Source organism: Columba livia, chromosome 24 (assembly GCF_036013475.1).
Source record: "Columba livia isolate bColLiv1 breed racing homer chromosome 24, bColLiv1.pat.W.v2, whole genome shotgun sequence".
Lineage (NCBI taxonomy): Eukaryota > Metazoa > Chordata > Aves > Columbiformes > Columbidae > Columba > Columba livia.
The window spans coordinates 3,274,453-3,289,010 of NC_088625.1; the positions used below are offsets into that span (position 1 = coordinate 3,274,453).

The 14,558-nt window shown below is 42.4% G+C and overlaps 1 protein-coding gene across 33 annotated transcripts in view; it reads left to right on the plus strand.

Moving 5' to 3' along the window:
* The window catches only part of PRDM10 (PR/SET domain 10), a 36,484-nt gene that overhangs the window by 2,350 nt on the left and 19,576 nt on the right, over positions 1-14,558 (plus strand). For 6 of the 33 annotated variants that reach the window (XM_065040395.1, XM_065040391.1, XM_065040388.1 and 3 more), the window contains 9 exons: positions 4,636-4,822; positions 6,629-6,793; positions 7,927-7,986; positions 9,696-9,827; positions 10,687-10,894; positions 11,277-11,518; positions 12,563-12,766; positions 13,567-13,639; positions 14,298-14,415. In XM_065040395.1, coding sequence (XP_064896467.1) covers positions 4,733-4,822; positions 6,629-6,793; positions 7,927-7,986; positions 9,696-9,827; positions 10,687-10,894; positions 11,277-11,518; positions 12,563-12,766; positions 13,567-13,639; positions 14,298-14,415 — 1,292 coding nt within the window. In that variant the 5' untranslated portion in view covers positions 4,636-4,732. Of the gene's footprint in view, positions 1-5; positions 1,043-1,109; positions 1,130-1,536; positions 1,711-2,333; positions 2,488-4,635; positions 4,823-6,628; positions 6,794-7,926; positions 7,987-9,695; positions 9,828-10,686; positions 10,895-11,276; positions 11,519-12,562; positions 12,767-13,566; positions 13,640-14,297; positions 14,416-14,558 lie in introns of those variants that run through there. The other 27 variants (XM_065040404.1, XM_065040403.1, XM_065040402.1 and 24 more) reach the window with 15 other exon arrangements.

The window sequence follows — 14,558 nt, forward strand, 5'->3', positions numbered from 1 at the left end:
CACTCAGCAGCTACTCAAAGTGCATTTCTGGCCACCTGCAGCTGCTGCCAGCTGTGTAAACTGAATTTTAATTGGCTTATAAGTGTAGCTAATTACAGAGGTTGTGTTAGTGTTGTGAATTTTGTTTTGACTTAAACATGAGGTCGGGTCAATTTGTCACTTTTATTTCATACTGGTGAAACACACAGAAATGGAACTTGTGTTGAAGCCCTTAACTGGTGTTATATGTTAAATCCCCACCTGTTTTAATTTACAGATAGTTTGTTTTCTATGGCCTGTAGTACTGCAGGGAAGCAGCTATTCTACAAGAGAGAAGTTGGGGTTCTTTTATGTGCAGAAACAATGTATTTTTGTCTTTTGAATTTTAAGAGCTTGGAGCAGAGGGGTGATATAATGCAAAGGGCTGGGAGAGGGAAGGAAGAAGCTGCACCATCATCCTGCAGGAAGGGGAATAACTGTTTCTGCTAATTGGTAGTAACTTTTGGAAGGGTTACCTGAGTAGGAGAATGGATAAGAGACAAAAAAACTGGCAAGAGGAAGCTGGAGAGGAACCGAGAGATGTGTTGGTAGGGTTTTGTTTTCTTTTGGTAAAACCTGAGAGTGCTTGGGCTCTGTCCCTTTAGGAACAGGACCGTGACACACGTTGAGTATAGTAGCAGAGGACTGGCCTTGACGATCTAAGAAATCTCTTCCAGCTTATTGTTGCTTTGATAAATGTGCCATAAGGATATAGATATATTGATTAATTATGCACAATTTGAGTAAAAAGCGAGTTTGTTTGGCTGAGCTCTTCTGTTATATGACTAAATAAATTGAAGCCATTTTTCCCTTTGTGGAAATAAATTATCCTTGCTGTCCCAGCCCTAGGTATGATCTCCATTTCTAATTTGCCACTAAAAGAGAAATATTGTGGTTATAGATTACCTGATAGTTAGCATTCAGCCAAAATGCACCGGAGCCAGAGTTCCTTGAAACAATCTGTGCTGTTGATGGATGGGAGCGCAGAGGAGGAGCCGGCAGTGGTGACTCAGTCCTCAACGAGGTTAGAAACCTTCTTGCTGCAATGAAAGCGCCTTCTTGCCAAGGGATCTCAGGAAATGCGCCAGCTCTGCCTTCTAGGCAAGCCGGGGTAATTAACTTAAGTGTGGGACAGAGCTTTTTGCAGACACGTGTGATGTTCCGTTTGAGCGTAATCAATCATGTTCATATTAAAAGCTGGAGGAAGACCCATAGTCGTAAAAACCGCCTTTTGTAACAATTCTTGCTGTCCTTGCATATGGTTGGTGGTGGAAGAGAGTGGTCAGTGAGCTCAGTACTTAAAGGATTAAGCTAATAGCTCCGGTTATTATTGCTGCAGGGAACCCCGATCTGTATGCAAGCCTGTTTTACACTGGGGAGTAAATCACATTAGCTGGTTTATGCACCATTATTGTAAAATGGATTCTCATTTGAGATCCTGCAGTGGCTTTATGGCTCCCTGAGCAGGGAGCTGGACTCTTCCCCTTGCCCAGCTTTAATATTCCCCTGTTCTTGTTGCCTCAGAAGGGACAGAAAGGAATATTTGGCAGGCCCTGGCTTGGATCCTTTCTCAGCAAAAGGTCCTTAATTAGACTTGGAGAGGTTGTTGCAGGTGAAGTCCCCAGAGATTTTGTCTGTGTATATTCTCGTGTAGTCCCAGCATTGAAAGAAATTGGCGTTCCTTAGCAGCAGGTATGTCAAGAAAATGTGGTTACTGTTGATCTTATTTTTTTGGTGGTGCTTCTCTCTGAATTTCAGAGATGAGATTTCTTTTGAAGCACCGTGTGAGTTCACTATATTCAACCAGTGTCAAAAATTCGTGCACGCCAAGTCTGAAATAATAGGGCCTTGGGCCCTCTCTGGGATGCGTCCTGTCTGCTCTTGCACTGAGTTCACACTCAGCACCTCCACGTTTCCAGGGAAATGTGCTTCTCTGTGTATTTTGGAGCTGACAGAAATGATGAGAATTCACGGAGATCCAGTCTTGGGCAGGAATGCATACCCCAGGGGCAGATCCCAGCCTGTCTTTTGGATTACAGAAGCTGAAAGCATCAGCAAATCCTGCAGCTCCTAATATTGTCTGATTGCTATTGCTACACAATTGTCTGGGTTGAGCAGTCTATTTTTTTTATTTCTGTGAAGAACAGCAATAAACATGCCACTTATAGGAACTGCACCACCAAGCTACTGAATTTGGCTCAACTTTGTGCTTTTTCTCCCTGAGATTTGAAATCACTGTTAACCTTTAGAGGCATGGCAAAACTTGAATGACTTCTGCTTTCTTTTCCAACTTTCTGGTACTATTTTTTTTGCAGGTATGAATCCAAATGCCCAGTTTCATCTGTTAGAGACCTCTCTGAACCCTTGGGTCCCCTTTCCACTGAAGTTCTAAGTTATTTGTGCCAAAATGAGTCTGCAGGAGTGAGTCAGCATCTTCCTTCAGACCCTCAATATCTGCTGGTGGGGAAGGTCAGCCAAAAATTCCACTACTTGTTGCACCATGTGCAATTAGCAGAACCATGCCTTTCTCTTAATCCAGTCACTGGTTAATTTAATTACATTCTTATTAGCAGGATAATTATATTTTTTTAAAACCCAAACCACCCCAACTTGAAACCTCTAGTACCCATTTTTATTTTTCTAAGCATTAGGTAGTTGATTGAACTACTGGCTATTATTGCAATTACCTGAATTGGCTCCTGATTAATAGTGACAGTCAAGAAGGAGCTGTTTGGGACAAACCAGCCAAAGAGTATCAACAGGATAGGCACTTAATTTTATGTAAAGTTGTTTAGATTATCTTACTGATATAAACGCTGTCACATTTCACACAAGCAGTTTGGACCCCTTGGTGATCATATATCTGATAAAATGAGCAATGGAATTGAGTGAAACTGGTAGGATTAGGTATGAGAAAATCCCTCAGTTAATCCTTAATAACAAGTAGCTTTGCGATAGCTGGATGGAAGGTGCTTTGTAGGGATGCATGATATTTATTTAAAGATCAGGGAGTGTGTGTGCTGTATTGTACAAATAAGTAACATTTATTTGTAAACAACTCTGGTTTCAACGCATGGCGAGTAAGGCTGGTGTTTATCAGCCCTGGTTGTTTGCTGCAGTTAGTATTTTGTATTAATGAGATGCCCTAGCTAAAGTGTTGTGCACAGGTATATGGATTTCTTTTTTCCTTTTCTCCTTACTGCTTTTTCTGGGTATTTTCTCTCAAGTATTGTTAATGTAGATAGGATATCTGTTCCTTTATTCCCATAACGTAATGTTGTATGAGTCTAATCTGAAGTCAGAACTGTTCCTCACTCTCTCCTTGTGTGGGGGGATCCTCATGAGATGGCAATTTTTAGGCTCTAGTCACCCATGATGGCATGACTTACTGTCTAGCGATGCCCAGAATTATCTTTCCCACAGTTTTTCTGTGTATATGTGGAAGTAATATGATTTCTCTTTCCCCATCACGCAATTCGGTGACGTGAGCTTGCGACTTTTCTGTGCTATTGATATAGACATTCTGGCCAGGACCAGTGCTACAGTCGGTGTTCGGGTCTGCAAAGCTTATTTGTTGCTGGCAAAATTAGCACAAGGCAAAAGTGCCTGCTGCTTTTTTTTTTCCTTCCTCCTTATCTTTTTTTAGTTTGTCAATGACAAGCCAACTGCTAGCATTTAGGGGAATGAATTATGACTAAAATAATTTGCATTTCAAATGCAAATGAATGAAAGCGTCAGCAAGGAGCCTTCTGCTTTCTTCCCGGTGCACAGGCAGGGACTGATGTTGGATCAGCACTTGGTATCAAATAAAGTTAATTGAACTAGCTGAAAAATGAAATGGGCTCAGCCTCTTGCTAATTCCTGGGCTCGTGATTTAATGTGACATGAGAGCCCAAGGATTGGGAAGGTGCTGAACCATTCACCAGAGCTGTAAATTACCCATCTGAGATTCCCCGTGGCAGATTGAGAGGCCCCAATAAAATTGCGAGAGATGAATAAAAGCTCACTTGGAAGCAATTTGTCAGGATCTTCAGGCTCGCGTCAATTGGAGTTTAAGTTTCATTATTCTTTTTCTAAAAGTTGTCCATTGTAACACTGCCTTGATACCAACTGGGGCTGCACTTCTGTACAAGGTGAAAGCTGCCTGTAGATGTAAAGCCAGTTGTTTCTTGAACAAAACCTCTTTCAGATGAAACAAGAAACTGGTGATGCATCTCTGAATGTAGTGTGTTCTTGTTGGAAGCTTAAGGTTAATTTTCTGCATCATTTATTTATTTCTGGGCTTGTAGGTGCCAGGAGGACAACGTGAAGCATATTTCACGGGCTGTCTGTGGCCAATGAAAGCAGAGCAGGAGGAATTCAGTCTAATTTTTCAGTGCAGGAGGCATTCAGTGTAATCCTGCGGTGCAATTGTAGCAATGGTTGTCTTGTTTCCTCCTTAACAGGGTATGGAAAGTGTAATACAGCAGAACATGAGTACAGTAAATGCGAATGTGCATGTTTGTAAAGCCAAACCTGCTTTACTCTGGCAGTGTGTTCCTATAGCGCAATAGCTGATGATAATACCTCATGTGTCACACTTGCTTTAATATCTCCATCCTCTTGTTTTTTCAATAGCCATGTTACTGAAGATCACCTTGTCTTCTGGAAGCAGAAACACAGTGAACAGATGAATCTCTTCAGCCAGACATTCCTCCAGTAGATCTCTCTCATCATGGAGCACCACAGCAGGGAGGAGATGGACACGAAAGAGGAAAGTCCTCAGGTGTGGGCTGACTCTGAGCAGGAACAGAATGCTGCTCAGGTGACTAGTGCCTTCCAGAGCACTTGGGTTCTGCTTAGACTAAATTAGGCTTGGTGTGGTGCCTGAGCAAGCAGGCATTCTCAGTCGACTGGTTCTTATAGTCTGGAAACTCAGCTTGCATTTGAGAAAAAATACAAACATGTCTGTGATGATACTTTGGATTAAAGCTTCAGAAAATGAGCTATGCAAACCACGGCAGTGAGCACACAGACGTCTGAAGCGAGCTAAACGAAACCTGCTGGTGGCTAGAGAAGTTTCGGTGTCCAAATAGATGTAGAACCATGTGTGAAAGTGAAAGGGTGTTCAGATTAATGAATATTAACAAAATCTGGGGTCTGTGGCAGCCCATTTTGATGGCATCGGTGGGCCTTGGGGAAAGTAATGTGAATAATTTTTTCCAGTTGGACATCTGAGTAGCGGGGAAGGGAGAAATGTTGATTGTTAGTGACTAATACAGCCAGATTCTGCTGTATGCAGCTTGTCTCTGTCTCTGAGACAATGCAGCCAAGAATTTCTACAAGACTGTAAATGGATTTATTCTTTTGAATATGTTATAAAGAGGGTGCTGTGTGTCATTTGACCCAGAAGCTGAGAAATTCTGTCTCTTCTGGTAATTTCCAGCTTTGAAATTTGCTAAGACAGTTTTCCATGGCCTGTGTCCTGTTATCTATACAATGACATAACCATACTGTTGTTTGCACTTGGCAGCTATAAAGCTTAACTAATATTTGCTGAGCGCTTTCCTAATGTGAAACACTGCTCGCATCCTTACTGGAGTGTTTGCGTAAGATTTAAGTGTGCGGAATCAGCACTTAGCATCTGTGGGGGAGTACCAGGTGTCTTTTGAAGCATAAGCTGAAAGGTGAAACAAAGTAAATAAAATGGGTAACTGTGGCGTTGTTTTATGTGAAAATATTTTATGTGAAAATAAATATGGATGCTAAGTTAGGTTTTATGCTAGCTGTCTTATTTTTCCCATGGGCTGCAAAAATAGTTTTCAGCATGTAAAGGACGTCAAATGATAAACATGTTCCTGTTGCAGCTGGAATTAAGTATTCTAGCTTGTTTAAGGTAGGCAGCTAATCATCATTTAAGATCATAATCTTCGGTCAGAATCAACTTTTTGGGATTTAAACTGCTGCCCTAGACGTAACTTGTTCCAGTGGTCCTTGGAATCATTGCTTAAAGCTTTCAGTTATATGTTTCTCTGTTTAAATAGTTGCATTTTCTACTGATACTGCATGTACATACTACAGAGAAGCACTCTGTAACAACAGACACTATTGCTGCCTCATGATAGGTGCAATACTATTACTTGAAGCAGAATCAAAGTTAATAGATTCTGTTAGCCGTTCATCAAATAGAATAGATTACCTCCAACTACAGAAGTAGCTGAATGAAGTAATTATCATAAATCCAGAAAGGAATATGAGAATAAAGGGAAACAGTATACTAATAAATCCCATAGATAGACCAGTTCAAATCCCAACTTTATTTCTCTTACGGCTTTTTGAAGCGTCATGCAAGAATTAAGTATGGCAAGGTGCCCTTTATACCCATTGGGTCTTGAATTAAATTGCAGAGGAAAACCAGAAACGGATGGTAGTTCTTGTGTTCAGATTTCCGAGTTGCTAGCATGATTCAGATGATATTTTAAATGTACGTTTTCAAAACAATTGGCTAACTACTTGGAACACAATATACTCTCTGCTTTCCGAGGCACCTCTGCAGCCGCTGTGTTTTGTCTCATTTCCCACAGCTCTATGACTGCAGAAGTTTCGATACACGATGTGTTTTCTCTTCCAGGTGCACTTTGTCCCCGAGGGGGGCACGGTGGCACAGATCGTGTACAGCGATGAGCAGGACCGGCCCTCGCAGCAGGTGGTTTACACGGCAGACGGCACCTCCTACACCTCCGTGGACACCTCGGAGCACACTCTCGTTTACATCCATCCCGTGGAAGCTACGCAGGCACGTGTAGTTCTGAGCCCACCCTCTTTTGGCACCTAGAAAATGAAGTTATCTAGTTGGAGATTAAAGCCAGCTACCAGCCAAGTGATACAGCTGGAAAATAGCAGGCGGTTGCTCCTAACATTTATTTTTTTCCACCTCTTGCTGAACAGGGACTTTGTGCTGTTCGGTTGTCTGATATGCAAATGTGGTAATCGGAGGATACTGAGGCTATGAATTATAAAATGCTGCTTATTTCACTGAAGGTGAATGCGATTATAATTAAATCAAAAGTGTTCTCCGAAACGCAGATAACCTCTCCAGAAATTCTGCCTCTCTTGTATTCAGTGAAATAGATTCAGAGCTCTCTGTGTTGTCTGGAAGCGTCCTCGTTTTGCATAGTACAGTGCTCATAGTTGATAGTTACAATACTGGGCCTTTTTGCAGAGAATCTCAGTGTATCCAATCTAATTTTGTAGTCTCTCTTCACTGAAGTTGTTGATTTTTCCATACCTAGGTTCTTTTTCTTCATAGTTATATCAAATAGCTTTTCTTCTCTGACAGCATGTGTTTATATGGGGTTAATATAGTATGCATCCTTTTATCTGTGTAGACAGATAAAAAAGAGGAACGGGCACACTTTGAATGTTTTATAATGTCTTTGCTGACAGGACAGATCAGCAATGCTGCAAAGTGCACGTACTTGACACCCGCAGCAGTGCTGGCACAGCCGTGTCATCTCTCTTGTGCAGTTCTTAGCTGCTACACAAAAACCATTCCTACGTGGTGGAATGTTCTGAGAGGATATTTTGAAAGGATATCTCTCAGGAAGTTACTGACCAAGTAACTCAAACTCTGAATACCATCATTTTGTCAAAAAAAGGTAGCATTAAGACACTATCATGTAACTGACATGAAATTATCAAAGCGCTAATGGCATTTGTATCATGCCACCTTTTTACGGAGCACTAATTTTAGTGTAATTCCTATGCGTTCACAGGGATAGGTTGAATTAGTCTGCTGTGGCAATAGGCGCATTAGAAGTGAGCAAAGGATCAAATGTGGGTGACTTCTTGCTGGCAGGGTAATTTTTGTGTGAGTTGGGATTAAACAGCCCCCAGGCCGGTTTGATAAGCCTTTTTCACTTTGTCTAGACTCTGTTTACAGATCCGTCCCAAGTGGCGTACGTCCAACAGGATGCTACCACCCAGCAGGTAAGAAAGAGATGTTAATATTTCCTTGCATTAAGAAGCCAAAAAATCCTATTTGTCTTAAAGCTCATTCAACAAATATATATCTAATTAAAGGTAGAGATGACTTAGATGTGTAGTGCAAATGGACTCTGAGAGCAGACAGTGGGCTGTTAGAATCCCATGTGGAGTATCAAGAGCATGAGTGCCTGTCTGTGTGTCCTCAGCCCGTCCTTCCTTCCAACACTGACAGCAGTTCCAGCAGAGATGTTCATTTGCTTGTTAATTGTCAGTTCCTCATTACGGCAGCTCCTGCCTTTGCAGGTGCTCTTATGTCAGCATTTCATGAGGGACATCCCTGAACTGACAACAAATGATAAACTAATAATTGAAGCTCCTCTTCGCTTTCAAAAGAAACTTCATTCTAAAAAGAAATTAAAAGGTTTTTAAAAATAATGCTTATATTCCTTGCAGCGTCTGACACGGAAATGAAAGTAAGGATCTGTTTCAAGTGTGACTTGTAGTAGGAAATGCTGATATGAGGTATGAATAGACACAAGCTTGTGTGAACCTTGGATTGCTGGCAGACCTGGAGTTGTGCCAGGGAGGAACGATGCCTTTTTGGTTGCCACTTGGCATCAGAAATGTCAATACCAGACAGCTCGGTTCAGCTGTCATCTCAGTTGTTTCTTCCTCACTGTCACGTGGTTCCCTGAAGTCTTTTTGCTGTAGTTTTTAAGCAGTTTCATAAATTACTCTTAATGCTTCTTAAAAGAACTAGATTTGAAGTTTGAAGACTTGCCTGTCCACTTATGTTATAGGTTTTCTTGTCTGCTCCTTCACTGTTGGCACAATTTGCTGTTCTCAGTTTTATCTGATATTTATTACACACTCTGTAGAGGGGCAGGGGATTTAATTTTAGCCTAAAATCTGCTTAACAGTCAGAGGCACGAACCAGAAGCTGTGTGATGTCAGCTGTAGAGAAGGGTGGAAAATCATGCGGGATAGTGATGCGAATTGCTGTATAGATAAGTAGGAAACAACAGACAGGAAAGGTGATTCCTAGGATCTTAATTCTGCTTTATTGCCAAATGGATGGGAGCAGTATGGTAATAAGCATTAAATGTCTTGCTACTACACAAAAAAAAAAAGTGTAGGAAAACCAATAATCTATAGTGTGACCAAATGATGTAAAGAAAAAAATAATTGCTGACATACTCTTATTTGAGTGCTTGATCTTCCAGTGAGGTTAGTATACCTTGTTTCTGCAATGGATCTTGGTTGGCTTGAGAAAAAGAAAGATGGGCATAAAGCAGAGATGCTGCTTTTTCCTTCTTTACCTTCTCCCTTAAAAAGAAGAAAGAAAAAAGTAGATTTGGAGATAGAAGAGAAAAAGACCCCAAATTGCTGGTTTTGCCAAGAGCTAAGTTGCTCCTCACAACCCTGGCTGGCTGGATAGAATCAGAATTTAAAGTGAAAAGTGGGAGATAAGAAAGTCAGAAGTTGCAAAATCTAGACTGAGTTTTGAAACTTTTTTCTTTGTCTCTGGACCTGCAGGTTTTGTCCAAGTCCATCATCCCTACTAAAAAACAATATAGATAGATAAAGAGCATTAAAATGCTGCAGTTTTGGACCTGGTGTAGGATTCCAGGGAGCTTTGCATGCAGGGCGCTGCCCATGTTAGGTGACTGATGGAAATGCCGCAGCGCTAAAACAAGTGCCTATAATTTTAGGTAACTGTGCTCTTGCCTGCTGCTGCTCAGAGCATGAACCCCACCATGAATCCCACCAACCTGTCCGTGCTCGGCAGCGTTGCCGAATCCCCCCAGCAAATGGCTCTGGAGCAGGGTCCACAAGCAGATAGAGTAAGTTGCCAGGCACCCTTTTTATTTTTTAATGTGCAAGTACACCGATTTCATTGCTCCATTGTCCCAGGTGGTGAAACGTGACTGAGTGATACGGGAGGAGATGCGAGAAAGCTGGAGCGTAGATTTGTTCTGTCTTTCATAGTCTCACCATGGAATGTGTGTTGTGGTGTTTTGGTTTTTAAGAGAGATCATGTATTTAATATGCAGAGAAACCTGTTCTGCAGATTGTTCCGTCTGAGCAACAGCCTTGAAATACTCAGCTTTGAAAAGCAAACTTAACGGGAGGTGCACCACTGGCTGTCACATTGGACCAACATCCACTGTGTCTCTGCGCCTGTCTTTTTCAAACGGCTTTACTGCGCATAGTATTTCTTGTTCTCTACCTGAAAAACCTGTGTGGGTGATTGAATATTCTGTGCAGTGCACTTCAGCTAATTTTTCCCCACTTTTTTTTTTTTCGTGTGCCAAAGTGCAGGATTCTCTCACTTGTACAGAAGAGGTTAAAATGAGGCTTTAGGCTCTAGATAATTTTGACAGAGCCTGAACTTTGTTTCAGGCATTCTGTGAGGGTCCAAAACTTCTCTAATTCCAGTTTTCTCTCCTGTCAAGTCAGTCCTTGACAGGGTAGAGCTCAGAAGTACCACAGAGCTGTCCTGAGTGAGGCTGTCAGCAGCAGCAGCAGCCTGTGAAACACCCCTCAGCAATTGTTTATCATGCCACTTCACTGTCCCTTGTCCTTCTTTCCATTGCCAAAGGAAGCAGAAAAGGGTAGATGGGCAAGAACCTTCATTGCTTATCTTTGCCAGAGTGTTTTTCCCCGTGAATCCATTTTTATTGCTGTCAATTCTCTCCTCAGGCATCATTACAGGTGCACAACCAGGTGTTACCTCCTATGGAGGCAGTGGATGGTTCTGACCCTTTAGCACCTCTGCAGAATCAAATGGAAGGGATGGAAACAAAAGAGGAAGATGATGAGGATGAAGATGAGGATGAAGAAGGGGAAGACACTGACATGGATGAATGGGACCCAGATCCACCTCGACCCTTTGATCCCAATGATTTGTGTAAGCATATGAAGCAGTATGTAGTCTGTTTGCTGCTCTCCATTTATTTTTCTTTCCCCTTCACCACTCCTCTAGTAAATTGGAGTAGAAGAAATTCAGATTTTAGCAGTAATAATTAAACCCCTTTATACCCAGAAATGTATACTCCTATTGGGCTGCCCCACTAAAAAGACAAGCATCTATCTTCAGGGGAGTCTCTGAGCTTCTTTGTTCTTGATTTTGCAGGCTACTCCCTCTAATATTTTTAAATATAGACAGGTTATTGGAATAAATGTTCCCACAGCTGAGCCAAAGATGTTCCACGAGAGATAAGGCTCTGTCTTCTGAGCTGGCTCATGAGTGTCTGCCTGACAGTCACGTCCTCTCTGACTTTGCGTTGTAGGGTGTGAAGAGTGTAATAACGCGCATCCCTCGGTGTGTCCCAAACATGGACCTTTGCATCCGATCCCCAACCGGCCGGTGCTGACCAGGGCAAGAGCCAGCCTGCCCTTGGTGCTCTACATAGACAGGTTTTTGGGAGGGGTGTTCTCCAAAAGGCGGATCCCAAAACGCACACAGTTTGGACCCGTGGAGGGACCCCTGGTTAGACAAACGGAACTCAAAGACTGCTACATCCATTTGAAGGTAAGGAGCGGTGTGTGAGGGAAGAAGAGGGATCATTTTATGCTTAAACTTGGATTTTCATGACTTTTGGCACCCTGCCTTGATCAGTGACTTCACTGGAAATGTTCTTTTGTTACTTCCATCTCTGTGACTTGGAAATATCCAGATTGCTTTGGCTTGAAATCTACTCTGTTATTCAGGGAGACCCAATAATCCTGAAGAATATTTTGGCACTATGGTGTTATGATATATAGGACTGAGAACATGGAATGCTGTGAATCACTCTCACGTGGGCTGAAGCAGCATCTGGACATAAAAATAGCAGCCCTGTCTGAGGATGTTTTGCTACCATTATCTTGTGTCATGCTGTAACTTAAGTTAAAAATATTTTTCTTCCCCTTTCCCTCCTCTCCCCCACAAGATGGAGGGAAGAGGAGAGAATTTTCTCCCCTTCTTCATGCCAAGTCCTTAGCCTGAGGTATAATGTATTTGACTCACTGTTATCCATTTATTTCTGGGTTTCATTATAGGAATTGGTCCTTTATTTGCTGGACATTAGGTCCACAGTCTTAGCAGCGCTGGTCTCTGGTCAGTGTCTGACAAGGACGTTGTGACTACAGGCAAATTCTGTCACCTAACACAAGTTCAGCTAAAAGAGCAGCAGAGTCACGAGTCAGGAAATGAAAGGAAAAGTGGGTCTGCCAGTTAAAAACATCTGAAAACCTGTATCCTATAACCTGCTAAAGCTAAAACTCCTTGTGGCTTGTTTATAGGCTCATGTCAAGCACTGTGCCTGACCCTTTTCATCCATGCTGCTTACCATTGAAACCCATGAAAGGGTCCCTCGTGTCTCCCTAATTAAATCTCTACCTGTTTTAAGTATTTTTCCAAGTGCTGCTTGTTTCTGGATCCCTGTTAGCAGAGAGAAAATTAGCTATGTCTTCATGCTTTCCTGATGTCAAAGTTGCAAGGTCACAGTGTGGTGTTTTTGATTTTTAGAAACTAAACTTCTTTTGAAACTGCTGCCAGGCAGTCACAGTCATATGTAATTGGATTTTCCTACAGGTTTCCCTTGATAAGGGTGACAGAAAAGACAGAGACTTGCAAGAAGACCTGTGGTTTGAACTTTCTAGCGAGGCTCTTTGTAACTGGATGATGTTTGTGCGTCCAGCTCAAAACCATTTGGAGCAGAACCTGGTAGCATATCAGTATGGCCACCATATTTATTACACGACCATTAAAAATGTGGAGCCCAAGCAGGAACTCAAGGTATGGCGTTGCTCGTGTTTCATGACTCGCTTTTCACAGGATGTCAGGGATTGGGAGAGACCTCAAAAGCTCATCCAGTGCAATCCCCCCATGGAGCAGGAACACCCAGATGAGGTTACACAGGAAAGTGTCCAGGCGGGTTGGAATGTCTGCAGAGAAGGAGACTCCACAACCCCCCTGGGCAGCCTGGTCCAGTGTTCTGTCACCCTCACTGAGAAGTTTCTTCTCAAATTTAAGTGGAACCTTTTGTGTTCCGGTTTGAACCCATTGCCCCTTGTCCTACCATTGGTTGTCACCGAGAAGAGCCTGGCTCCATCCTCCTGACACTCCCCCTTTATGTATCTGTAAACATCAATGAGGTCACCCCTCAGTCTCTTCTTCTCCAAGCTCAAGAGACCCAGCTCCAGAAATGGGAAATCCCCCAAGTTAAAAGCTTTTCCATTCCTCTTGGTACAAGTAACAGTACTCTGCTGACATCAATCCTTCACAATCATGCAGTTGGGTCTAAAGAGATTAATCTTATTTCCTTTAGAGCCACTCGTAGCCATGTGTGAGATTAACATTCATATTAGGAGGCTATACCTTAAAATTAAATGGATATGCTTTCTGAGCAAAGCTCTTTTATTCCTCAGTGGGGGCATATTGATCTCCCAGGCTTTATTGTTGAGGATGAAAGGAGCAATAAGGGTTAGTGGTTGAGGCAAGTGAAGTAAATGTGTTGCTTAAATACCAATTTCAAATGAATTCTCTTTAGTTCTGGTTCCATCCGAGTGTTTTGTTGTCTTGTGTTCCTGCTGCAGGTGTGGTACGCTGCCTCCTATGCGGAGTTTGTGAACCAGAAGATCCATGACATATCTGAGGAGGAAAGGAAGGGTAACTTGGACACCTCTGCTCCCAGTTTTTGCAGTGTGATGGTAGCTGGGTGTTGTAATTCTTAGTTTTAAGTATATGGCTTGTATAGTGCTCCCAAATTTCTGCTAGGTTAAGGAAAGTTAAGCCAGATCTAGATTGAATAATTGGGACTTATTTCTACTAACTCTTCTCATGGTAATATTGTAATCAATTAACATTTTGCCTCAGTTTCTGGGACACATGAGTTTGCTGCCGGAAAGAGCTACATTTCTGTACTCAATGTCTAATTTTGAGTCTGTGTTAGAAACCGATGTCCTGCTGCTTTAGCTTCAGAAATTTCTCTTGACCTCCCATAATTTATGCCAGAGGCACAGTCCTGTAGGTATTCTTTCGTACAAGGGTCTATTTCAAAATCTCCCTGAATTTCAAGCAGTGTATATTGTCCATGTGAATTGTCCCGAGCGACCTTTTTGTCTTTCTGTGATGAGCTGTTGTCATGCCACAGTGCAGAGGGGATAAAAGCAAAGCCAAGTGGAGCAGTGCTGGGTATTCTGCTGGCTGTCTGACCATCAGGGGAGAAATACAGCCCATGGAGGACAGAAAGGCATGGGGGAGAAAAATGAGGCATTTAATTGGCAGTGACTGAAATGCTTTTATTGGCATTTCCGATTGAATGTAGTTCTCCGAGAGCAAGAGAAGAACTGGCCATGTTACGAGTGCAACCGTCGTTTCATGAGCTCGGAGCAACTCCAGCAGCACCTCAACTCCCATGATGAGAAGCTGGACTTCTTCAGCAGGTACTGAAAGCTTTCGTTTTTGTCTGTGTGTCACTGTGGTGGTTCCCCAAACTTGCAGAAAGGAGGGTCTTTGCCCTACAGAACTTATTGACCAACTTGGGTACCCACAAGAGAACAGCTCAGCACCACAAGGTATGAATATG